General features: G+C 42.4%; 1 protein-coding gene across 5 annotated transcripts in view; it reads left to right on the forward strand.

Moving 5' to 3' along the window:
• Positions 1-25633, forward strand: part of LOC119179371 (transmembrane protein 130-like) — a 41194-nt gene extending 15561 nt beyond the window's left edge. The window contains exons 7-10 of one of the 5 annotated variants that reach the window (XR_012884814.1): positions 12783-12904; positions 15636-15865; positions 17260-24892; positions 25431-25633. Coding sequence is in view for 2 of the 5 variants with exons in the window: in XM_075868766.1 (XP_075724881.1) it covers positions 2015-2442 (428 nt within the window). In the remaining 3 variants the exon portion in view is untranslated. Of the gene's footprint in view, positions 1-2014; positions 8331-12782; positions 12905-15635; positions 15866-17259 lie in introns of those variants that run through there. The other 4 variants (XR_012884815.1, XR_012884816.1, XM_075868767.1 and 1 more) reach the window with 4 other exon arrangements.
• The last annotated feature ends 504 nt before the right edge of the window (positions 25634-26137 follow it).

Raw genomic sequence — 26137 nt, forward strand, 5'->3', positions numbered from 1 at the left:
TCCATTAGTGTTCTTCTATCTAAAAAACCTTCATGTATCAATGTGTCAAATATTGTCTAATGAATTGCCTGATACTGGGATTTTCTGGGGTTGTTCAGCGATCACATTTATTGTATATTAGTTATCCTAATGGTCTGAGGGGAAGTGTAGTACACATACCAAAATTCAGTGCAGTGGTGAAGGGCAAAAAAAAATATTTTAATGTGTTTTTGAAAACATTGAAAAGCTTTTACAAAACAAGTTTTATAATTTTATAAAAAAGCATAACAGAAGCTAATAAGGCTTGATGTTTGCATCGTGTAACAGTAGCTAAGTAAATAAATTAAGGCATGTTATTCAGTGTAATAAATAAATACATGAAACGTCATGTGCAATCTGAGACAAATATTCAAAGACACTTTGACGTTAAGATGAAAAATGATTAACAGCAAGGACTGAAGGGGAATACAAACAAAGGTTGAAGTTTGGGAAAAAAAATCACAGCTTTGATGCACAGGTGGAGCAACAACGCGATAGCAACAAATTGGAAGGTCACGCGAAGAATGGCAGGCAGATCGAAACGTGCTTCGCAGGCACAAATGACGCACGGAACTTACTCACAGGTACAGATGAATGCGAATAAGCATCTCAGTTGTTACTTTGCTGTGTCTGAAAAGCGCGCCATTTTCGCAAATGGAGACTGTGCGAGGAGGGCAGTGACCTTTGTGCACCCGGTAACTACAGCACAATTGTTCTGGTGAAAGCCCAAGGCGTACGATTGTTCCCATTGTGAAATAAGCCCCTCTCTGCGGGGCAAAGTACGTGTGGGAGATGAGAGTGCGTGCTGCCGCGTCGTGACGATGTGACAACGCGCGCTCATTGGGCCATCTCGCTGGTACTGCTGAAAACACGATAGCTCCCCCCGAGATGCCCATCACCAGTGGTAAGTGGTATATATAAATATCTTGCAGCTTGAACGTTGAAGGAGGTACCAAGAGTACACGAGATCTTATCAGGCAGATTTACACTGACGTGCTTGCTTAGGTAATCTTTGTGGGCAGGCACTAACACGTGGTAACTTGCCGCATGCATATTTTGCCGCTAGCATGGCCGTATCTTAAAACCCCAGTGATCTTGTGCACTTTTATTAATGGCGATGATTCATTACACGACGATGAATATGCCTTGTTATGAGTGGCCTTATGACTAGTACTGCCTTTGTTTTTATGCCAATGACTTTGATACAATGCATGTTTGCATTTTGGAAGTGTTGTTTGGTTCTGCTTTACTTAGCTTGGCGGCTGGTGACTCATTGTTCTTGTAGTTCAGCTTTGCTTCTGCCCAATGGTCTGGCATTGCTTGATGCAGTGCACTTCTCCCTTCTTTTTGTTGTAGGTGGGCTTTGTAGTCCTTGCTTCTTGGTAGTCTGTATTTCCTGTCAGCATTTGTAGTGCTTGGTGTCGGTGTGTGTATCCTATGCAATTCAGCAGTTCGCTTTGCTTTGGCATTTTTACTATGCTTAAAGCCATGAGGTAGGCTTCTGTTTGCCCCTTCTTTTCTGTGCCCGGAACTGGTCTGTACATTTGCTTGAAATGCTTGTTTGCTACTGTTTTGTTGCATCCATTGAGGCACATATGCAACTTTCACTTCCCCCTCCTCAGTTCTTATAAAGCTGGCTAACACCTTAGTTTCATTAACAGTGAACACTATGGCATGCTCATTTTCCTTCGCATTCGCCGCTTCTGTTTGTTGGTGGACTGCCCGCTTCTGCCCATCATGATTGTCGCTGCTTGGAGCGTCAAAGTCGGTCGCGGTATCCGCGCAACGCCTGTTTCGTTCACATCGACTTAGCTGTGGTTTCATTTTATGCTCGATCTCGTGCCTCGTTCACGTTGACAGCGGTTTCACTTTAAGCTCTTTTGCTGTCTACACTCCGTCAAGGAGTCGTAGCGGTGCAGGCGCCTCGAAAAAGACCGATCGGTTGGCTGGACCTCGTGTCCGTGTCTCTTCCCTCCTTTCTCTCGCACTGTCGCAGTCCCACGGAGTGGCCTACTCTCCACCATCATCCTGCCAATCGTGTGCTCGCTCCTGGCGTTCGTCATCCTGGTCACGGGCATAGCGTACCACATCCACACGCGCAACCGGCTCCAAGTCGAGGTTGCCGACTTTGACTTCCAACGGCCGGACCTGGAGCTCACGGAAAAGACCTTCTGGGAGCACCTGCTTGGTGCGTGGAGGGATGCATTCCCAAACTGGAGCAAGCAGTCCCACCACGATGTTGACAGCGCTGGTGAGGGAGACAGCCTGACGGCACCCGAGAACAATCCTCGCCACAGCGACGAGGAAAAGAAGTCGCCCGAAACCCCTTCGCCAAGAGGTCCTGGCGATGGAACGGATGCTGCACTTGCCGAGAAGAGTGGTGTGGATTCTTCTGTTTGGAGAACGGCCCAAGTAGAGAGATAACGAGTGTGCTATGCTGCGGAAGATGAGTGCGATGCGCAACAGTTGTGTGGTGTACTACCGTCTCCTGTGACCGGCAGGTTTGCTAGCTGTTATTGAACGATATGATCGGTTGTGTCGGGACTGCAGTGGTACAGTTTTAGTGACTCTTTTTATGCGTTGGTGACTGAAGTGAGAGCAGTGCCTGGAGCAGTCAGTTTTGGTAAGGGGCTGTGTGGTGATGGTTTTATGCCAGTGCTGAATCCTTTACGTGAAAACACGTGAAGAACGGATGTCCACTGATGATTTTTGCGTAGGTAGTGTGTTTGTGATGGTGGGCTGCACAGCTCTAGGACGTCTGGTACCTTGGTTGCGGGAAAGGGCTCAGTAGTATTAATGAGATGGAAGCTCAGATTAACGGAATGCAATGTGGATCTGATAGATTCATCTTACCTGTCTGTACCTTGCTCTTGCTAGGCTGGCATCTGAAAGCATCCTTTACTTCGCTTTTGAGATCTCGTTGTGCCATTGGCAATGCTGTGGCTGCACAAATATGATGATAATATAATAATAACATAACTTCAATCATCATATACTTAGAAATTTGGCGCAACCTCGACTCACGCAAACACTCACACAAGCACACACACTTACACCAGAGCAACACACACGACACGCAGCGCTCACTACCAACTGTTTATTGCTCCTATCTGACCTTCTTAAATACGTACATCGAAATGCGCAAAGGCACAAACTAACAGAACTGCGCCAGTAGAAAACCAACATGGCGTCACCACACCACAAGGAACATAAAAAAAGTAAAAAAAAAAAAAAAAAAAAAATAAAAAAAAAGGTAAAAAAAGTAAAAAAAAAAGGGTTAACACAAAAAGGAGATATAATCGCTAAACCCTCGCATCAAGGAAAGATATTTCTTGTTGATGCAACACCAAAGATGGCTCGCTGACACATATATCTTTATTCTTTTCTATATAATATGCTTCTAACAGCAAACGTGCTGATAAATTTGAGCTTCTCCCAAGAATCCTTGTATCAGAAAATCGTGGTTCACACCCACATGCGGCAATATGCGACACAAGATGTGCGTACTTGTCCTCGTTTTTCTTAACCTTTAGCGCATGCTCCCTAAGCCGGTCATTGAGGCAACGCTCGGTTATACCAATGTACACGTTACCGCAGGAAAAAGGAATGGAGTATACAACTCCCATGGAACATTTTACGAAGGCATTCTCATGTTTTTTCACGCAACCGCGTCTCTTGCCATTGCAAATACGCGGACATAACTTGGCGAGCTTTTCTGGCGCAGAAAAGCTCGCCAAGTTATGGCGAGCTTTTCTTTTTTTACCTTTTTTTTTTTTTTTTTTTACTTTTTTTATGTTCCTTGTGGTGTGGTGACGCCATGTTGGTTTTCTACTGGCGCAGTTCTGTTAGTTTGTGCCTTTGCGCATTTCGATGTACGTATTTAAGAAGGTCAGATAGGAGCAATAAACAGTTGGTAGTGAGCGCTGCGTGTCGTGTGTGTTGCTCTGGTGTAAGTGTGTGTGCTTGTGTGAGTGTTTGCGTGAGTCGAGGTTGCGCCAAATTTCTAAGTATATGATGTATAACCAACTAGCCCAACAACAAGTTTTAATAACTTCAATCAATTTCAAGTCACAGTGGGCAGAAGTAGAGTTCAACTTGTTTGGGTATAGAACATGTCTGAAGTTTTGGGTGAAAGACGATATCTTGCAATGCGTCGCATTGGGCAGATTGTGGGACAGTGATTGCAACTCTGTTTTTGTGGTACAGTGCCACAGTGCACCAAATAATTGGCTTATCCGATACATTCTTTGAAGGAACTGATTTCAAACAACACTTACTTCTAAGGTCTAGAGCTAGATTATTGAGACGTATTTATGTTTGCCTCCTTAATCCACTTGATATATTCACACCATGGTTCAGGCCTTTTAATCCACACCTGTGGTTCAATCCTTTTCGTCTTTGCTAACCTTGTGGACTGCAAAACTGATGGGTTCTAGCTTAAGCCTCATCATTGTGCCAAATCTATGGTACGGCGTTCTCGAACAAGTGTAAATTTCCTAGTACTAGGCCTTGCACCTGTTATCACTGATAAGCTATACAAGTATTAGTGGATCTTATCTCTCCGTAATTATTACTGAAGGAGATTGTTTTTGCTTGCCCTAAGCGAAAGTTTGTAGAACCTGTAAACTGCAGGGCGAAATTGCAATTCTCTGTTATGGACATAACGGTTGCAGAGGTATCTTTTATGGTTTTTTGGCTGAATGATTTCGTGTCCACTTTAATGATGTGCTGCCCTCTACGTTTGGTGAAAATGCACTTATTTTCGTTGCGGGAATGAAGGTGGGATCGATTTCAGGAGACGTCATTGCTTTTGTTCGTATGTTGCTGGGATGCATCAAATAAGGCAGAATGATGGTTTATGGTGTTTTCTTAAAGTGTATATGGAATATCTTGGGACTTATGTTGTGATTAGCATGTTGCAGCAGTTTTTCGTAAAAAGCAGGGATTTTGGCAAGGAAGAAATTAAGCTGGACGTAGTAGTTGGGTATGCTGATGCAGCATGCCTGCTTGTCGCAGCAAATCGCTACTGACGTATATTTGGTGACAACACAGCAGCGTTTTGTCTGCTGGAGTCTGCTCTGCAGTCGTATTTATAAATCGACATTTTAGCTCGTGCTCTTAGGTGATGGTACCTGTTTATGTGAAAGCCCAAGCTGGTGAGAGCACGTCCTTGGTGTCGTGTAACTTTGCATAGTTTTATCAGTGCCTGTGGCACATGACTTAAGCATCTGGGAATCAACTGTTTTGGAAAGAATGACTGAGGCAGATAAAATGTAAGTGCAGCTATTGCCGCAGGGTTATACTTAAAATGATGTTAATGTTGTTTGGGATATTAACTTTCCTCAGGACTTATGTCATTGACAGTCTTCTACTATTTAGTGAAAACAGCTAGTTCCTTTGTTAAGTTTTTTAGCCTGCAGCAAACGGGCAGAGCTCTAGGACGTGCAGGTTGACCTGCGCTATTGGGTAACTGTCGTGAATAAAAACTCAAATTGCATTTTTCACATGAATAGTCAAGGTTTGCTTGCCAACACATCTTTAAGAATTGTAGTTCACGGTTACATACGAGCCTGTGTATACATACCAGCTTCTATATTTTGATAGATGCGAGCAACGACCTAAAAAACTAAAATGCAGACATACCATATTCTTAATGTTAGCATTGGTGTCCTTGGCATCTGTGCTGCGGGGAATTTTCTTGGTGCTCAAAATGAACCCATACTGAGCGTGTTGCCCTGAAAGTGTTAAACGAGAATGAAGATGCCTTTATGTGGTTTCAACGCATTGTTGCTTTGCTTCCAGTGCAATCATCTATACCCGTATACAACTCAAAGGGTCCCTGAAACACTTTTTTGAGTAACCATGGAATTAATTCACTGGAAAAGCATATTACCTCACAAATTGAACGCTGCAAGAATTTTAAGTATCCGTCCAGTACGAACGGAGTTACAAAGATTTGTCACACATTCTTTCTTCTCTCGTCCCTTCAAAAGTGCTGGAAGCTGAGCAGGGAGTGATGCGAGGGGCAAACAAAAAACGTGACTTGCGCCTCGTGATCTTGAGAATTTTTACAATTTTTTTCTCTTCGAATGCGTAGCTTTTTCACTGCGATCGCGGGCGCACGCGTGGACAAGTGACAGCCTTTTGCGGCGACCTATGTAATAACCGAGTGCACCATTTTCAAATCAGCCAATGGTTGATGGACTTACTGGGCTTATTTTCCGTGATTTGTCGAGAGAAGAGAAAGTTATTTTTAGCTGACTTTGATAATTTATTGACAATTCCAGGCTGCGTGCTGCACTATAACACTAGGCTCGCGTGTTGTTGGGAGCCACTACTACCGATCAGTCACGTTTTTCTGACCATGCTCAAAAAGTGTTGCAGGGCCCCTTCAAGAAGTCTTGAAAAGCACCGCCAGCACGAGTGAAGCGGATAGACGTTCACTTTTGGGACCTAAGAAATACACTCAAGCCTCGATATAACGAACCCGGATATAACAAAATATTTGTTATAATAAAGTAAATGAAAAATAGTGTTGCAATAGATATAGTGTTAGAAATAAACATTTAAAACGAATTATCGGGTATAATGAACTTATTTTCCTGTAAAATACAACTCTGTTATAATGAGGTCCGAGCGTAGTCTTGTTAATATGCTGGGCAGTGTTGTCCGAAGTTGGGGTCACAGGCTGTCCAGCTCGTGATGTCGGTCTGCAGTGCACGCCCGTAGGTGCAGGCTTTTATGCGGCTGCATTTGAGGAACAAAATGCTGCCAACTTCTTAAGTTGTATTCAATTATAGAAGCGGATTAGTACTTGCTTGCGGAATTCGGTCTTGGAAGGTGTGAGGTGGTTCTCTTAACTTTCACAGTTCAAGAACACTGTCTCCTGAAAACAAGGTTGCCAAGCATGATACGTCTATTCATTTACCTGGTCGACGATGAGAATGCCATGTTAACGCATGTTATGATTGTCAGTTAGCAGCTTTGGTCAGTGCTGACCACTTTGCTCAATTAGGAGCTATTGCAGGTAATGGAATTGTGTAAACAGGAAACACAGATGTGCGTTTTCGATGATAACGATACACTGATACTCACATACTGATACACTTTTAATAAAAATTGCAAATCATCTCTAATCCTTAGGCACCAGTATATCGGTATGTAGCTTTGTGGCTATCATGGGCAACGCAAAGGTGGACTATCAAAAGAGAGGTCGTGCTAAAAGAAAGGTTGGCACAAAACTTGCTTGTTCATGCAGCTGATAGTTGGTGTTTTTGTCTGTTTCTCATTTCATATCTGTTCACATGCCTTCATTTCTTTTTCATAAAATGGCAGTGAACTATCACTTTGTCGGTACCTTCTGGTGCAGAAGCAAAATTTTGAGTGTTTTTGGTTCGTTCATTGACTTCTGAGAAAATAACCATGTGGCGAAAAAAGTTTCTAGTGAGCTGTAGTTAAATAGGGCTCCACGAGATGGCGCCACCAATGTTGTGATTACCATCGATGTGGATGGTCAAGTGTTGCATAACCTCTGATGCTCAGAGAGGAGTAAAAAAATGTGTAGTGTTCTACTATATAAAAGTACTGATTGTTGAATTTTCAGAGTATCGGAAGCTTCAGTGACTGCATATCCATAGAACTGATGTCATCACAATGGGGTTTGGTTAACTAGTGATTAACACCGCTGCTCTCACAAATTCGCTCATTTCTGATAGCTTCATTACCCGTCAGTTCGAGAATGTGTTCAGTGCGTTGATCATTATCTTTCCAGTGCTTTTTATTGAGACAAGACCTTTGATAAGTTTTGGAGGATTCAATTTATGTAGTGCTAACACCAAGAGTTAACCCTAAGTGCTTATGTTTTGTGTGTATGTACATGCGACACTGTTCTTGCTAACAAGGGCCAGCTACTTGTCGGGTTGGACTTAGCTTTGAGAATACAAGTGGTTCTAGACTTTTTTTTTTATTTGCGACCATCATGGACTGCACAACTTGAACGCCTTTGCAATGACTTTAGTAAGGAGTGGAGTGAATGAGACTGTAATGCATGTGTGACTTTTTCAATACAAACCTACGCTGGAAGTGCTTTACTTGTGATAGCATATCGACATCAGAGAGGACCTAGTGTGTGCATGTGTGCCTATATTACAATGATATATATATACCTTTGGATTTAATTGTCCTCTGTGTGTTTGCGCAACATCTAAGCATCCCTCACAGGGATTTTGCTGTTCCTTCATATTTAAGAGGCCTAGTCTTACTGAAGAGTGGTTTTACTTTCTTCGCCAATAAAGACATACCTAGGTGATTAATGGTTGTTTGCATTTTCATTGCTTTGTACAGGACACAAAGGTGCCATGAATATCAAAGTTCAAGCACCGTACTTGGTGGCGATTAACGAATTAAGCGTACACTCCAGCTACAGTATCGCAACTTTCTCATTGTGCTTTTGAGTTTTGTACTGTGCTGCCTGAGGTACGCTGATAGCCAGGCCTCGTTACGAAAAAGGTGACCTGATACAAAAACGACTTTGTTGCATCCAAAAATTCATGAGCACTACTAAAAGGGCTCTGCAGCACTTCTCACGGTGTAGCTACCGAGGCAGCCACACCACTCATACGTGTGCCAGCAATCACGTTGAAAACAAGCGGTGTGTTTCAAGAAAAGGAATTTTTAAAAGATCCTTAAGGTCGGGACGCGTGTGTGATACAACTCTTTTCCCCCTTTTCAAATCTCTCTGCTTAGCTTCTAGTGCACTCGTCTGGACGAGAGACGAGAGAATGCAGTAATAGCATGAAACAAATCTGTAACGCCGCTCGTACTTCTCTAAAATATTGTGGCAGTTGATTTATGTTGCAACAAACTCCTTTAAAGAAGCCATTCGACGTTTACTTGAAAAAGTGTTGCAGGACCCCTCTGACAACAAGATTTTCATTTGCATTGTTATAACCAACAATTTACTATGTTTCCTACAACTGATTCTTTGTTTTATTAAGGTTTGATTAATTAAAGCACACCAACAGGGTATGTCTCAGAAATAAAAAAATGAGCACAAGTTTCTTTGAGGTGGGCAGTAGTGTACTCGGCAGTGCTTTCTTAGGTTGCTTAGATTGTGGAACAATATTGCCATTTGGGTCAAATTGTGCCTAGATCGATTCTTTGCAATATCTCGTTCCAAAATGGCCGTTTAGTTGAAAATGCTACAAAGTCCATAGTAGCGCCAACTTGTGATGCAACGTTGCCACCACGTATATTGACAATGTCGTGAATGTTGTCTCAATGTTGCGGACATTTCTTTAACCTTATGGCAATAATCCACACTATGGCGGTAACGCATAAAATGAAAGCCTTTTTTTATTGATGACACTTTGGCAGCAAAAATGGAACCAAAAACTAAAGCAAGCTGCCATAGACATCACTGTCTATGGCATCGGTCCCTGACATAGCTGATGCCTTTGATTCTGTGTCAACCATTTTTGTGGTTCTGTTGAATTTCTCAGTGGCAGAGTTTTAAGCTTGCAAAGGCCACTGCACAGTCTTTTTGTTCACACCTTTGGTGCTGAAGTTTGGTGCTCCTCACAGTAGCATGTCACGTGGCCTGCTCAAGAAGGATGTTAGATCAAAAGGAAACCTGAAATTCAGGTTACATCACGCATAGTTTCTGCACAGCCATTGGCAATGCCATCTTTAATACACTACAACTTCGATACACTCATACCTTGATATAACGAACCTGGATATAACGAAATATTGGTGATGATGAAGTAAAGTAAGAACAGTCTTGAAATAAATAGTATTAGGAATATACCTTTATAACAAATTTTCTGATATAGCGTACTTACTTTTGTGTAAGATGCTACATCGTGATAACAGTACTTTAGTTATCGTGTTTTTGAGTTCTGATGTATCCTGAAAGTAAGTAAATGCACGCCAGTTGGTGTATATTCATAGTTAAAAACATTGCGAAGTAACCATGGACAAGATGCGTACAGGACAGAGCTCTGTGTTTACTTATGTCTGCGTTTATCTCCTCTGTGTTTACTTCCCACTGTTTTTGATCACGAAGATGTATCACATGATCAATAACAGAAAACTTGCCTGTGTACTCACTCATAAGAACAACAGATAGTGCGGTTGTAATTTGAAGAGCTGTCAACTGTTTAGTGGCATGGTTATACGGAAAAGATTGTGCAAGTCAACAGGAAGGAACCCGCAGCCTTGCTCACTGAGACTTTGTTTTAGTCACAGTAGCCCTGGGGAATAATAAGTAAAAAATAAGGTGAAGTTATTCAATAGATTTACTACTAGCTTTTTATTTTTCTTTGTGCCAGCAAACTGTTTTTTAGTATCAGAGTTGGAAGCAGAACAAACAAAACACAAAACTAGAACACTGATATTGCAAATCAATTCTGCGAGATCTCGCAAGGTGGAGAAAGGGTTTAAAAGGAAGAATTAAGCTCTTCTGGCATAATGACACGAAGGGGTAATTGTCCATTTCCCTTTCTCAAAACTGGAAGTTTACTAAGAGAACTAACTCGTATACCAATCGTCACACGAGGTATATTGATCACATACAGAAAGGACGATCATTGCAAGTTCACTACAGGGCGAGATTGTTTACCGATAAACAGTGCCTTTGCAGTACTTGAGCACCCCCTAATTACCATACATCTCGGAGACACCAATGACAATTGGCTCAGTCAGGGATCGTTGAATCTAACTGTGAGGCTTGCCTCTGACTCACTTTTACACATCTCTGATCAAATCTTCAATATAGTTTCCTGCTGAACATATCAATATCGAGGCATGCTGGAAAGACCAGTCTGTTGTTTTGACATTCGGATATGCCAGGCTGTGCAGGTGGCCCGAATCTTCGTCAAGCGGGAATTGCCACTTTTCGTTCAAGCCTTTTTCTGTTTCTTATGGAAATAAATCGATATTGAAATTTGTACTTCAATAAATCACGGCAGCATTCAGTCTGTATGAGTTGCATATTATTAAATGCTGTGCTTACATGGCAGGTAATGTAACTCTGGCAGCATCATGAATGTGGATGTGGTTAGCTAGAACACGGTTAAGTCAGAGCAGCAGGAAAAAATTGATGCAAAGCAGCGACCAGCAACTAATGTTTATGAAGTGCTGCATGTGGAATATAAGTGCAGTAAAGGGGGAGAGCATAACTTTTTAAACGAGAGCTTCAGAGTGCTGCTCAGTGGTATGTATGCCCAGCCTGGTACTCTAGGTGGATATGATGTAGAAAAATGTGATATGCGCAGAGTTTGACTGGTGCAAAAAAAGCACTAGATGGTAAAAACTTGTTGACTCAGATTTCCTGGGTTTAGGAAAGCTGTCCGAGTCAACTGAATGGCAAACTAATGAAACAATAAAAAAAAATGAAAACATAACTGTTACTTCAGTACCCTTTCATTTTGTGGATGAATACGAAAATTCTCTTCTTTTTTTCGCATATGCGCAGTGTAAAAGCCGCCATTTCCATCATCCAGCGACTTCTTTCTCAGTGCAACTGTGGTGCCAGACTGCCATGCCGGAATAGCCGAAAAGTTGCTCAGTGCCCCTTTCTTATTCTGCACCGCCATCACCCCCAGCATTACACGCATGTGACGATGGTTCTTGCAAAGGAGTTTTAAGCCAGCATGCCTATTGGTGCTGAATGCTCTTTATCTTCGGCGGTGTCAGCCATGTTTGAGTTTTGTGACATTGCGCGTGCATTGCATCAAGTCGAGACAGAGCTCCCGAATTCCCAATGCGCCTGTGTACGGAATAGTAGTCGTTAACTGATGAATGAAGGGATGCGTACGGTGCCACTTTTTTTTTGTTGTTGCATGTGAGCACTGTTTCCATTTTTGTCGTGACACATTTGCAGCGCTCTGAACTCGGCGTGCTCCACAGATTGTCCGAGTTAACCGGGTTGCTGCTAAATGTGACCAAATTCACAGGAGCTTGATGCCCTTAAACAATGGACACTCCAGCTGGAACCAGGGAACACATCCGAATTATTCGATTTTCCTAATTAATGGAAGTCAAATTAAGGAGGTTTTACGGCATAAACCCGAGTATTTCAACGAGAGCAGTGTAAATTCAAAAATGTTCATAAGTGCTTCCATTGTGCGAGGTGCACAGGTGTATTCAAATAAGTCCACTGGTCGAGAAACTTGTCTCAGCTCGAGGGATTTGAGGAATGTTCAGTTGGGCGCTGTGTCCCGTCACGCGCTGCACACGGGGCTTAAAGGTACTTGTGCGGAAACATGGTAATTGCATCCGACGTCATTTGGCCCCATGTAGTGTTGCTCTGCACAGAGACAGCTAAATATTCCGCCTTTTCGTCAAGAACGTTAATTGAAAGCATGCCAAACATATACAGTAGCTTCTTGAAGTCCTTTTTACTTTATCGGAACCCTTAGACGCGCGGTGAAGAGAGACAAAGGCACGGCGTGTATTCCAACCTTCAAGTGGCTTTATTCTTGTCTCTTAACTCTCCTTGACTTTTCTTTCCCCTCTTGATGAGGGAGATAGCGAGGGGAGAACCGGTTATGATGAGAACTATGGTGTCTTCTTTTCTTTGTTTGTCTGTTGCCACACAATTAGGAAAGGTTTGGAGCTACATGTCGCACTATGTTGACTAGAGTTCCACTAATGTTTTGGACTTTATTCGAGAAATCACCGCCTTTCAATGCACACAACTTCCCATTCGTTGTTGTGCATTCAGTCATCGAGGTGCAACTTGTTGCTTGCGCTCGACGCAGTGTCCCAGCAGCAACAGCTGTCTACCATCCTGGTTCCCATCGTGTGCTCGGTGTTTGCCTTGGTCATCGTGGCCTTGGGCATTGCCTATCACATGCACACCAGAAACCAGCTACGTATTGAGGTAAGTTGCGTTGGATTTTAACACTTTAAAGAGCAAATATCTCTAAAATGTGGTGTCGGCGTCATTGGTATGAAGCTACAAATTGTCATTGACCATGGGACAAAAAAAATTTAGGCAGCCTTGTGAAGCTTGAAAGAGCAGTGATGCTGAGCAGCCTTCCAGGCTTCTCTTTAGGAGACGATAGGTTTCCGGGTTTCCTTTTAGAGACGATAGTTTTTCTTGGGAACCTTCGACTCAAAAATTTTGGTCTGTCTGTCTGTACATTTGTCTATTTTCCCACCCTTAACGCCACAAAAGTGACCAAACGATACTCCGAACGGTCGACCCCATCCCCAGCGCCCGCCAATATTGCTCAAGGTTCAGCGTTCATACTTGTGCAATTGTCAATTAAAAAGCAATTATTGCATATATCTGAGGCACCATAACAACACGTCAATAATATGTATGTGTATTCTTCACTAGAAAAGGCATACATAAGTAATCTTAAGGATCGTAGCCTTTATAACACTGCGCTGGCCATGCAACGCTTGCACGAAACGGCAAGTGTTTCCAACCTTTTGCTAAGATGACACGGTGGTGGCATCTACTCGTCGGCTTGCGTTCTACACCTTATCACCTCTGAGACTATAGCGCGCATGGCGCGCACCTCGTTTTCCAGGATAACTGCCAGATAGCGCTCGTGTCTCACTTGTGACGTGACTTGATGCGCTCGTTTGCCTCCTCTGCACGCTCGAGGCACTCTAACGCAGTGCCTACAGAATACCATTCACCAATTTTCTTGCGCAGAACATATACTAAACGTTTTGTTCGCTCTCGTCAGATTCTAGACTATTGTCTTTCGACGACATTTGCTGTGTTTGGATGAATATGCAGATACGGGGCCAATTTTTTTCCTCTTCTTAATTCGGTTTCTTTCTTTGTTGCTGTTTGCTCTATCTTTTCTTTGTTTCTGTTTACTTCCTTTTCTTTCTCACTCCATTTTTCTTTCTCTATTTCTCTCCATCGTTTTTTTAATCCTTACTTTCTTCCTTTCTCTACTCGTACTCTAGCACGTTCGAGTTGTTACATCCCATGTCAGACAAAATTGCACATATGTTCTGAGAGCAAAGCAGAAGTTCAAGAAGAGCACAAAGAGAGCACTTGCAAGCCAAGTTGTTGCGTTCGTGAGGATGATAGCTTTGGTACACGCCCGACGGAGTTCTAAGCCTAAACAGCAATATCATTAAAATCTCGATAGATGCGGAGAATAAAAACCAGAGTACGACACGGCACATAGGTAGTATTTTTCATGGCGGTCAAGCATTCTACAACCTACGAAAACCAGTGATTTCACAGTGCTGGTTTTCATCAAGGGAAAAAGTTTCCGAACTGTTTTTGTCTTTCTAAAAAATTGTATACCACTGATGCTGCTCTGCATGCCAGGGGGGGGGGCCTGCTCCTCCGAAATCGGCTGATGGAACGAGCTATAATGAGAAATTATCATTTGACAAAGCAGTTGCTGCCAACCACCATTTGTTACGGGGAAGCTGAGCAAATTACCTGTGGTTTTTCAGTTCACTGCTCTGTTTACATGTAGGGTTGGCTCCAAAAGCTTGTGAGATCGGCTGCATGTAGTGGAATGATGACCAGCTGCACCTGCAGTGCAAAACATGTGCAACGAAAAACTGCATTGCTGTGGCTGCAAATTATGCAATAAAAACATAAATTATGCACAAAAAATATATTACTTCAACTGAGAACATGAATGTTTACTGTTAATCTCTCTTGTGTGTTTCTTAAAAAAAAGTGTGTTTTTTGTTTATTTTGATCAGTTTGCTCTGGGTGTTTTTATTTTAGTATTGCAACTAGTGAAAGTTCTTGTCATGTTGCTGCTTCTATTTTACGAAGAGGTAAGACCAGTCAGCCTGCGTATATGCAGCTTTTATCCCACGATTCGTGCTGTTTATTAATGTTTTGTGGCTATGTGGCAATAAACTACATACTTCAACTTTCAACCTACGGTCACACGACATGGTGTTGAAGCTAACGTCCGTGAACTCTTCAGTTAGCTCTGGCAACGGTGTGCTGTTAGAACTGATCACGGAAGCTGCAGCCGATAGCCTCAACACCATGCTATGTGACGGTAGGTGACACAGCAATGCATTTCTTCGTTGCACTGCCAGGCACGGCAGAACTTGCAAGCTTTGGCGGCCAGCTGTACATTATGTGTCAGCATGTTGAATGCGGACGTGTCCAGTTGCAGAGGAGTTGGTTAACTGGTAAGCCATTGTAACGAAATGTGCTACTGTTGACGTTGCTGTCACCGTTGCCAGTTTCTACACTGCTCCATTGCGACTGCATTGCATTCTCCTGCGTGTGATTGGAGTTTTAACGGCTACGTGACTGAACATTACGTGTGCAAAACGTATAGAGTGGTAAAGGGTGTAGGTCTTCAAAAGAAAGTAGATAAAAAGATAACAATGCTCGAAGACTATGCACAAAATTAGGACCAAGTAAAACTTTATTGCAATTCAAATTTGCTGCACGCAGTTTACATTCAAACGTACTCTGGAAATGTGGGACACCACCAAGCTTTCCTAGCATCAAAAAAAAGGTCAGCGTAAACGTTGAGATATGTTCAGCTATGTTACAGAGCCACTGCAAAACCACTTCGGAAAGAGATTAGATTATAGGTTTCTATTGGTGCAGCGATGATCCTTGTCATTTTAACCACACTGTCATCCACGCTTAGGTTGCCGACTTCGACTTCAACGAACCACCTATGGATGACCTGGTGGAGAAGACATTTGTCGATCGCCTCCGCAGTGCCCTCTTGCAAGCCCTGGTGGGCTCAGCGGAAGACGTCGCGGAGACAGATTCCAATGTGTCACCGACGGCTTCCAACATCCGACACGCAGTCGCCGCCAGCCGAGAGGAACTGCATCTGGTCAGGAGATCTTACGGCACTATCGCGTGAATCAGGTACAGGCATGCTGGTAGGTGGTGGGTTGGGCAGTGCATGTCAGACTGTTGTGGGAGGGATTGTCAGAGCCAGGCATCTCAGCAGTTTTCGATTTAATGAAGCGTAAAGTCCAGACCAAACGTATGCTTGTATCGATGCTCAGGCTGCGACCTCTGTGCCTGCGAATCTTCAGGAATGGCCTTTCGCACTTGCGAGAAATGTGCGCTGGGTTGCACTCACTTCTAGAAAGTTTAGTTACTGTAACGAATACTGCTTTGCATTTACTTGTGATAGTGCTTCAAAATGCGCGGTCTGTGTTTGGTTACCACTCATTGGATTACCGTGAAACCCTGAAAAAGTGCCCCCCCCCCCCCCTCCCCGAATTGAAAGATACTGATTGGACAAGATTTAGAGGGGACCTTTGCTCGGTTTGGAGACCGAAATTCAAGATGACGGCAGAAGACCTTTTAGAAAGAAGGCACACCTCTGCTTCAAAGGAAATGCTTTATTGAATACACATGCGTTCACTGTTTTTAGTGAACAGGAGGCAATCCTCGTGTCAAGTTTCATGTGTCATAACAAGGGGGATAGATGGTCTTTAAATGTTTAGTCGATTTCTGACAACTCTGAATGCAACCCTGAGTCCCTGCACTGCAAATTTACTAAGGAATAGAGCGCAGATCTAAAGACCACCAGAACTTGGTTTCCTAGGAACTTCTGCGGCAAAATTCTGTAACTGAAAACAGGTTGAAAGAAAAAAATTGACGAAAGGGGAGAGAGCATTTGATCGGTAATTAGTACATATGTCAAAACTCTTGAAAAAAGGAGAGGTGGGCTTGCTTGGGTAGGAGTGTTCGCTTCGAATTTTATGAAAGCTTATGCAATAATTAGCCAATTCACACCTCAGAGCATGCTGGGGCGAGCGTGTGCTACAGGAAAATCGCAATACTAGCCGGTGTGAGTGTGAACGTCTATCTTGAACAGATACATGTGTGTGCTTCGACGTACATGTGCTGTCCTACATGACAGCGGCATTGTGTCCTGCACTGTCTGTGAGCTTGTGAGTACCAGCAAGCATACGTAAGATCTGGCCTTTAAGGGTGTCAAGGTAGCATCTTGGAACAAAAACTTGTGAGTACGAAAGGAAATGGAATACTAGAGAGGAGTATGCCTTAGTTTACAGATAACTGATGTAGAATTACTAGCATTGGGTGGCTTGTTATGAACTAGATAAGAAACACCATCAGACAGATGAACAACATTTCTCTTCGCTCACTAGCAAGCACGGAGAGCACCTTGGTTGTCGTCACATCAGCACCTGCCCGCGTTTCACAAGCCTTGCACTAGCGCAGATGTGTTTTAAACGCAACATCTCATCGTGCCGCTCTATTTTTGTCTTTGCTCTGTCATGCAGTGAAGCAACAATCTTCTACAGTTCCGTGCGCATCAGGCCCTGCGGAGCAGTTGCTCAGGCCAACAACAGAGCACCTCTGCAACAGGCCATGTCCGTAGTGCTGCTGCCAAGCAACGAATCGAGGGTGTTTGGAGCTGTTGTCGATAAAAGAGAAGTCAGGAGCCGGAATTTTTTCAGAAGACCCCCTCGAGAGGCATTGTGCACAAGCCGTTGTGATAAAAGTGTAGCAAGGACTGCGTCGTGTACCGGTTTGGTGACTGCTGCAGTCTTGTCGACTTGCTCCTTGTAGAAGGTGTGCTCGTCTGAGAACCCATGCAACAAGTGCAGCGTACGGGCTGCAACAGGAACAGATGTTTCAGCAATCGAAGGTACAACCAATTGGTTGCTTTTTTAATTTTAACTTTTCACAAATTCACTTAATCCGTGTGGGTTTTGCCTAAATGCAATAAGTTAAGACTTTTGTTTGAAAATTAACTGTACAAGATGCTTACTGAATGGAGTCGGCTTCCGTGTTATATTTATTGGTACTTTCTGAGCAGAAAGAAGCCTGTGCCTTGAATGTCTAAATACATAAATACAGCTGTCTATGCAAGACTCAAGTTGAGAAAAAGAATTCAGGTTTGAAGTGGTGAAAGGAAAAAAAAAATCTTGGCAATAGAGAATGTCCTTGGTACCAACATTCGGACAGGGGGATGTTGGACTTCATGATGCCATCAGTACAGCTTTGATGAAGACGGGTCCTCGTGTTGAAATGTTGGCTCCACTGACATTCTCTGTTTAGCGATTTTTCTTAAGTACTGCTGTGTTTTATGAGTTAACAGTATATGATTTTATGATAAGATTTATTGCTTAATACAGTCATGAACCACTTTTCCAAGTAATCATTGAATGGCCTCAGTATTGGAACAAATTGACTCATAAATTGAGTGCTGTGTGCCGCAAAAGTTCTCAGATCCGTCGTGAACGAGCACGGAGTTTCAGAGATTTGTCGCACACTTCAAGTGCTTTCTCTCTTCCTTGTGGCCGTTCTGAAGGCTACGCAGGGACAGATAGCGAAAGAGGCTATGCCAGCGCACATCCTGACCTTGAGTGCACGAGATGAAACGTGATCGGTCTTTGTCATTTGAGTTTTCGTGAGCGAGTGTGGCTTGGTGTGTAAGGTTAGCCGACAGTGGAGCACAGCGATGTTATGTGATGGCACCCCATGGAAAGAAGCGCAACGAATCCAAACAGCACTCTTGATCCATGTCGGCCATTGGCCAATAGCATGCCGTCTACTGTTTGACATCCTACGGCAAGTACTGGCAGCTTTGAAGAAAGTGAGTGCAAGTTTTTGTTTGAAAAGAGGGCACCTAAAAAAAATGACAACTTTGGGTGCTGCTTCCAAGCTCTCTTTGCTGTGCGAAACTGCAAGTTTTGGCTGAGATGTTCGTAGCAGTGTCTATTTGCTGGACGTGTTTTCTCACAGAGCCAAAATGGTGATTCGTGACCCATTTGAGGGTAGCACAGTGGGCTATGAATGTTACCGTGTTGAAGAGTTGCAGGCTAATTTTGATCACCTGCAATTTTTCAGCATCCACTGAGAACTTCATGCACAAGTTTTTTGCTGCCTTGCCTTTATCGACACACAGTTACTGTGCCTGCAAATCAAACCCTTGTTAACTTGCACTATGCCGCAGGCTACTTTGATCTCTGAATCCTTGCAGCAGTTTACTGCAACAAGCGGCAGAGAAGAAACACTGTCATTTGAGGAGCTGTTCCATTTGCTCAGAACATCAAGCATCATGGTGGTCACAGCTCTTAGTAGCTCTCACTTATGCATTTGCTGCGCCTCATGGCAAGCATGTGCTTTTTCTAGGAGTGCCTATATTTTAGACCGCCATCACTGCACTTACCTTCTCGTGTGCCTTATACGGTTAAAAAACATTTTTACAGAATTGCATTTGGTGCACTTAATGATATTACTGACACCCTCGCTTTTACCACCAATAGAATCATGCTTGTCAAAGGCCAGTCTTAATGGTGAGTAGCAGTTTTTAAGATTTATATGCGACTCTCCACTTGGTCACATCAAACTTGTTTTATTAGGATAGGCACGTTTATTTCACAGTGACTTTCTGCTCATTGTGAGCAACCAATGCTCTTCTCGAAGGTATGTTAATAATTGTGCCGTTTGTCATGAAATGTTTCGTGAGTGATAATTTTTTTTCCCTTTTTTTCTCAGAATGTCTTCAGCTATGCCGGGGTTCGCACACAGCAGTAGTATCTGAAGGACCTTTACTGTGTGGAGATATTGATTTGTAATGAAATTCTGCTTCTTTTGAACAGGAAAAACACCCGCAGAACACATGTCTTGCTTGCATCATAAAGCTGTAGTAGCCTTATATACAAGTACTGAGGAACGTAGCAAAGAGGGGGGGGGGGGAGGGGTCAACTTGAAGACAAGCATATCTTGTTAATTCGATTGCAATTAAGCATCTAAGCATGTATAATAATGTAAGATATGCATTCGGTAAAAATTTCATGTGTAGGATAGTGATAGGCCTGGGACCAAAGTGAATTTGGCCTCTATTTTCAAGAAATTACATTGTTTGTTTTTGTATAGTGTACAGACAACATGTTTGTTGAAGGACCTCTATTTTCAAGAAATTACATTGTTTGTTTTTGTATAGTGTACAGACAACATGTTTGTTGAAGGAAGCAGTATGTTTGTTGCTGCATCATTGATTGGTTAATGTGTGCCCACCAAGAGTGTTAAAGCAAAAGATAACAAGGGACCTCAAGAAAGTGAATGTGAACATGCTTACCTTGTTAGTGTGTGAAATGCTAAGACATTCCATAATAACGGTGGGTCATTCAGAACATATCTTGGGAACTTGTGCTGTAGTACCCCTTACTCTTAGCTGTAATGTTGCAGCTGTGCAGCAAGCTTTAAATTTACATGTTATAGAGCAGAGGAAGTTTTATCCATGCATTTACATTATTTGTGGGAGAAAAATACTATTTGACGTACAGAAGGTAGCTGGGCTATGGAAACACCCCTTGGGAACCAAAGTTTGCATCTAGATTGTGCCTAGGGAACAGGTTTTCTTGTGTCCTTGTTGCATCATGCATACTACGCATTTCATTTTGTCTGTTTTAATGACCTAAAGACTCGAAGGCCTTTCATGAAGAAGTGGTTTTCTTTTTAAAATCAAAACATTTCAGTCATGGTGTTCTTGAAGCCTGTAGTGTCTGGAATTGAGGCATGGAATGAAGCAAGTGGTTTCAGTAGTAGGTCATGCGTGGTGGGAAGGATAGTAAAATAGGTCAACACGGCATACAGCACGGTGTCTTGTGTGCAGATGAGGTGTAAAGGGACACGAAAGTGAAACAGTGTATTAGTAAATATACTTTGGAAATGGTAATAACATTAATCCACCATCATAGGTTTATTATTTGAGGAGAAAATCAAGGTCAGTGTTTCCTGTCTAAATTTTGCACTGAAATCGCTGCATGTGATGTCATGGAAAGTATATTTTTCATATTTAGGCGACACTGGCTCCTCGTGACAGTGGCTTCTCGAAATTTCCTTAAACTTGGTATATATCAAGTCTCTGGCACCCTGAGAAGACAATGTACTACATGTTTACCAATTAGAAGTTACATAGGCTTTTGTAGATGCTGCCAAAATCTACAATGTTGCTGCAACTGCTGTGGGAAGTTCAACGTAGGATCCCCACCTGCAATTTCTTTTTGCATGCTTTCTCACTCTAAGCATTTTCGTGGCAAGTGTGATTTTCTTGGTATTGCAAAAAAGTTAGACTAATACCAGAAAAATAGTTTGCTCTTCCGTGTTCCTTTAAGTTGACTTTGAAGAGGAAGGAAAGGGCATGAGCATTTGCCATATGATTTGTCGAATGTTGTGACTTTGTACGCGGGATTCAATACCATGAAATTCACTTGGAGATGCTTCTATTTTGATATATTTACGTTATGTGCTGTTCTCTTTGCCTGCTTTGGCTGCAAAGCTAGGCTTACTAGTCTAAAACCTGTGATCATATCAATATAAGCCGGCTGGCTGGGCAGCTAGTCATTTCTTCATTTTGCATTGTGCTCTTCAAGAATTGCTCTGCTGCTCTTGTTTTTTTTAAATACTACTGGTATCCTTCTCCAGAAAGACGCCCGCTACAAACTTGTATCAAGTTTGTGGGTTCTCTTCGTTATTACAATGTGCCTTTCTCTCGTTTGCCTAGCTATTGATAACCTTGTAATTACGTTTGTAGATGAAGCGTGGCAAGTCTAATATCTCCAACCGTCGGAAAATATTTACATAGTGGCACCAATAGTTGTGTGTATTATAGTGGCAAGTTGCTGATGCTTGCTGAATATATAATATCTCTTGTAAACATGAGCTATTGATGAAATGTTGTTCATGCCTTATGCAGAAAATGTGGAAGATTAATGAGCATGTTTGATCATCTTATTTGTGATTTCTTGCATGTAAATGCAGCGATGTCGAACTCTTTTACTTTCAGATAAAGCTGTCATACTTACAGTACTGACAGTAATGTGCCACGTTCAGTTTGTCGGTGAGGATTCAAGTTTTTTTTTAATAGCATGAAATATTCTGACAGAGAACGAGACGTCTTCCAGCTTTACGCTTGTGTCTGATACACTGTCTTTAAAATGGTAATATCATGTATTTTTTTTATTTTGCTCTTGAAGCCAGGCTTCCTGATAATAGCAGCTTGTATATTGCACCCTTTTTGCTGCATTTCGAATAACAAGTTTAGGTTAATTCGCTCTATAGCAGTCATAGAAGTGTAATCTACAATAATTATGATATCAGGGTGATCCAACAGACAATCATGTTAAGGGAAGTACAGAGAATGTTATTAGAAGTAAATGTAATAACATCCCCTATACTTTCCTTGGCATGATTGTCCCGTTAATTTCATTATTATTGTGTCTAACAAAAAAAAAAAACAAGCCCTTAAGTGTACACTTCTTTCTTTGATTAGTTTTGGTGGTTCTTCATTTCATCTGTGCATGAAGGGCTAACAAATTGTAAGGGTGCCTGACCCCCGTGTTCACAAACGCTCCTCGACTCGGCTTCCACCCTTCACTTGACAGAGTTGAGCACTACGTCACTGCTCGGCTAAAAATGACGCTGCGCAACTCAAGAATCGCAGCAGATTATCGCTGATGTGCAGTGACTTGCCGCGCCTAAAGACGGCGCTCCCATCGGCTTTCTCAAGTCAAGGTGAAGCGTTGAGTGATGGATTGTTCTAGAATACGGGGGTGAAACTTTCAATGCTAATTAAACTTAGCGTGAGTGTCAGTTTAGATTTCCCTAAGGCTTGAAACTCATAACTGCTTAAGACAAACATTTGATGTTTTGTTTACAGGTATTATGGTATTGTGAAAGTATTGTTCTGTGCGCCCTTTCCTTTTTGTTTGCTGGCACATTCTTTTATAGCAGTCCCTAGCTACTGATGTAGAACTTATTTGTAGATTAAGATAAAAGGATAATACGTACTTGTCTAACTAGGGAGAACTCTAAAAGGATTGTTCAATGTTCGTGCACTGTGGGAGATCTGCTGTCGCTCCTGGTAATGTTTATGTTCAAGTCAAATCTAGTGTTTATGCTTCCGGTTCATGTGTCGCCGTTTTTTACATATCTTATATATGTATTTATTTTCTTTGGTATTACGATGTTCCCTGGCAAGCTTATTTTTGTACATCGCTCCTCGTGTTTTTGAAGCATGTCTTCAGATTTATATAGTATATGCTATGCACGTTAAATATATGCAGTGGTTCATATTTACCTTGCAGTTTTATTGTTTTCACATATGTTGTAAATTGTGTAATATTTGCATATTTCTTGGATATTGAAATGTTTGACAGCACTTGTAAACCTCATAGTAGAGTGCATAGTAGAGTGCGACTCGAGTAATAACCTTCTCCGGTCGAGTAATAACCTTCTTCTCCAGTTCGGAGAAGGTTATTATTACTCGAGTTGTGGCACGCACAGAGGACAGCTCATAACATCAACCGGTCTCTCGGAACCCTTCCCCCAGTGTATACACATGGACTGCACTCCACGGCAAAACGAGAGAGAGAGGGGGATCATTAGCCACCCAGCGTGTGCTTTGAAGACGCCGCTGCTACGTAGTTTCTGCAGTCACCCCTGAGGAAAAAACCAAGTCGGTTCCGAAACGTCGGGTTTCTTCAAAACTTTTGGTTGAAGTCTAAATCATCTCCCAGTTTCATACCCAACCAGACCGAGTTCTGTCGAATGTTTACATTCAGGATGCCATTTGTGTCGTTCTGCCGACGACTTGCACTGTGCCAAGAAAGGTGTCAGTTCCTCCTTTGATTTTGTGTTCAGGTTTCTTCATTCCTGCTAACCAATGGGAATAAGTCAAGCTAGCAGCTAATTTTGTGGCTTACGCCCAAACTATTATTTACCAAGAAATGCCTGATATTCCACTTTTTCTGCCAATTCTATGTTATTGTGCCAAGAAGAGACTAAGGAAACTACAATTGGATCTCTATATAACAAATATAGATACTATAGCAAAGTAGCTGAACTTTGCTTCTATTTAAACAGTTTTAAGAATGTGTAATAACAAAAAATTTTTACATGTAATGAAATCAATTTCGTACCAAGATGTCACTTAGCTACAAAGCAAGAGCTTAAAAAATAATTTTTTCTGGGGCTGAAACAAGTAGCCATAGTAGCACATTAACACAATAATAAGGTTATTCGTGACAGTTCAAAATAAACACAGAACTCTCAAGTTTGGCGAACTGGCACTCGTTAACACTTGTGGACTCTTTCAAAGTTGGCATGGGAAGTGGGATGCACCTACCCATGATGTTTAACGTAGAGCACTTAGGTTGAGTCGAATATTCAGAACACACGCTGCTTGGCATAATTATGCACTACACGTTCCTACACTACACGTTCCTTGCTTATATATTCCTACTACTGCACAGCGTGTATCTCCAGCTGGAACCAAATCTTTTTGTCGCACATTATCACGTTTGTGACCATGTAGGTGTGTTAAGAAGAGTGTGACTGCCTTAAATAAACTCATCATGTTGTTGCACCGTGTGTAATTAACTGTAAAACTTTTGTGGGGGTCATTATGATTGATAGGTGTGTTCTCTACAGACGCCTGCTTTGATATTATATGAATAAACATTTGTTCACTGCTATGAACTGTCACAATTTCCCCCTTGAACTATTTAAACATATCCTCTCATATACAGACGCTTCTCTGCTGTGCGAAATTGCAATGTATGAGCCTCTACTACATGTTGCATGTTTTGGTAATACTGGCGGCAAGGACATGCCGTGGCACCCTCTGCCGAATTATCTCTGTGACGTGGTACTGACAGTGCGCAATGTTCGACGTCTTGAGTGATTCAAGTTTTTCAGTCATGGCTTTTATCTATTTCAAGTGTTTAACGTGTTCGTATTAGATGTGTAACTTAGATGTGTATTAGATGTGTAAACTAGTGTGTTTGCCAACAAAGGTTTTTAACGAGCCAACGTGCGGTAATCGCCACGTCATGGACTTTTGATGGAGCGCGTGCGCTTGGTGCCATGGATGCCCAACGTGAAGAGGCAGTTTGATAAAAGGTAAGTTGTTGTGAAATTCACATAGTAATCTGTAAGTCGAAGCATTATCGCATCTCCCACACATTTATATTCACTGTGGCAAGCGCAACGGCACGCACCTGTCAATTGCTTTTGCACGAAAAGTGCGCAGGCAAGAGGTAACATTCCGATCTGTTCCACGCACAATTAGGGGCTATACCTCGCCCTAGTTTTCAGTGCGCTAATCAAATGGCTGAGGGCAAACGATGCTTTGACATTGGTTATCAAGTTCGCGTGACCTTTCATGAAGGTAGTTGTGAGCTCTTCTGCCACTATAACTTGCCGTTCTCCACAACCTGGGTTTGTACTGCCTTTAACTAGAATGATTTATAAAAAAATATACGTCAATACGGGGAACTTCACTCATGCATATTTTTGTCTCTTTAATTTTCGCTTTCTGAATACATACGCTTCTCTGCGCGTAGTAGTGACTGATGTGATATGATGCGAAAACGTTGCAATACTTTTTCTCATCGCTTGTACGACTATTTTGATTGCGATTGCCGCATCTCGTTTTCAGTGACTCTGCCGGTGTCTGGAATCCACCAATTCGTGTACCTGTGGCTGAGCATATTACGGTCGCTGACGGGAGGAGAGACGTTCGAATATGCAACACAAAAGAACCGCTTCAGCTCAAGATTACTGTTGCCGCCCTTGTACTGCAGACAGCGAAAAAAAGCCTTCCAGCCTGGTGAGAATAAACGTCGCAAATTCGTATGTGTACATTGTCGAAGAGTCTTTTATCGTACTTAGCCCCATGCAATGCTGTACACACAAACTTTTTCGCGAAAGTGCTTGTCGCCCACGCGATTATGAACGGCGGATTGCTTCCCTATTATTGATCGTGCATCTCGCTACTTCTTGGTTTTGGGGGGTATGCATGGAAACTCGCACCGGGGTGGGAAGTAAAGACCGCATAATACGTAAAGTTCTTTAACCATCGAAGTGCCGAACAAAATGGACGCAGCGATACCACTGCACTTCGGGAAAAATACATCGTTCTTTCCAGGCTGGCTCAAATAAACGTAATCAATTTCTATTGCGTACAGATCCGCGAAGTGAAACGTCGTATATACCGAACATTTTTACTCAAATTACTACTGTTACCACTGCTACTAGCGGCGGTTGCACTGAGTAGACATCAGCGCCGTGAAAACGAAACCGTGGTGTTGAAAGTATAACTATACATACAAGAAAGTAATTCATCGTCACTGGACAGTGATCAGG

The sequence above is a fragment of the Rhipicephalus microplus genome, chromosome 7 (genome assembly GCF_043290135.1).
Source record: "Rhipicephalus microplus isolate Deutch F79 chromosome 7, USDA_Rmic, whole genome shotgun sequence".
NCBI classification, from domain to species: domain Eukaryota; kingdom Metazoa; phylum Arthropoda; class Arachnida; order Ixodida; family Ixodidae; genus Rhipicephalus; species Rhipicephalus microplus.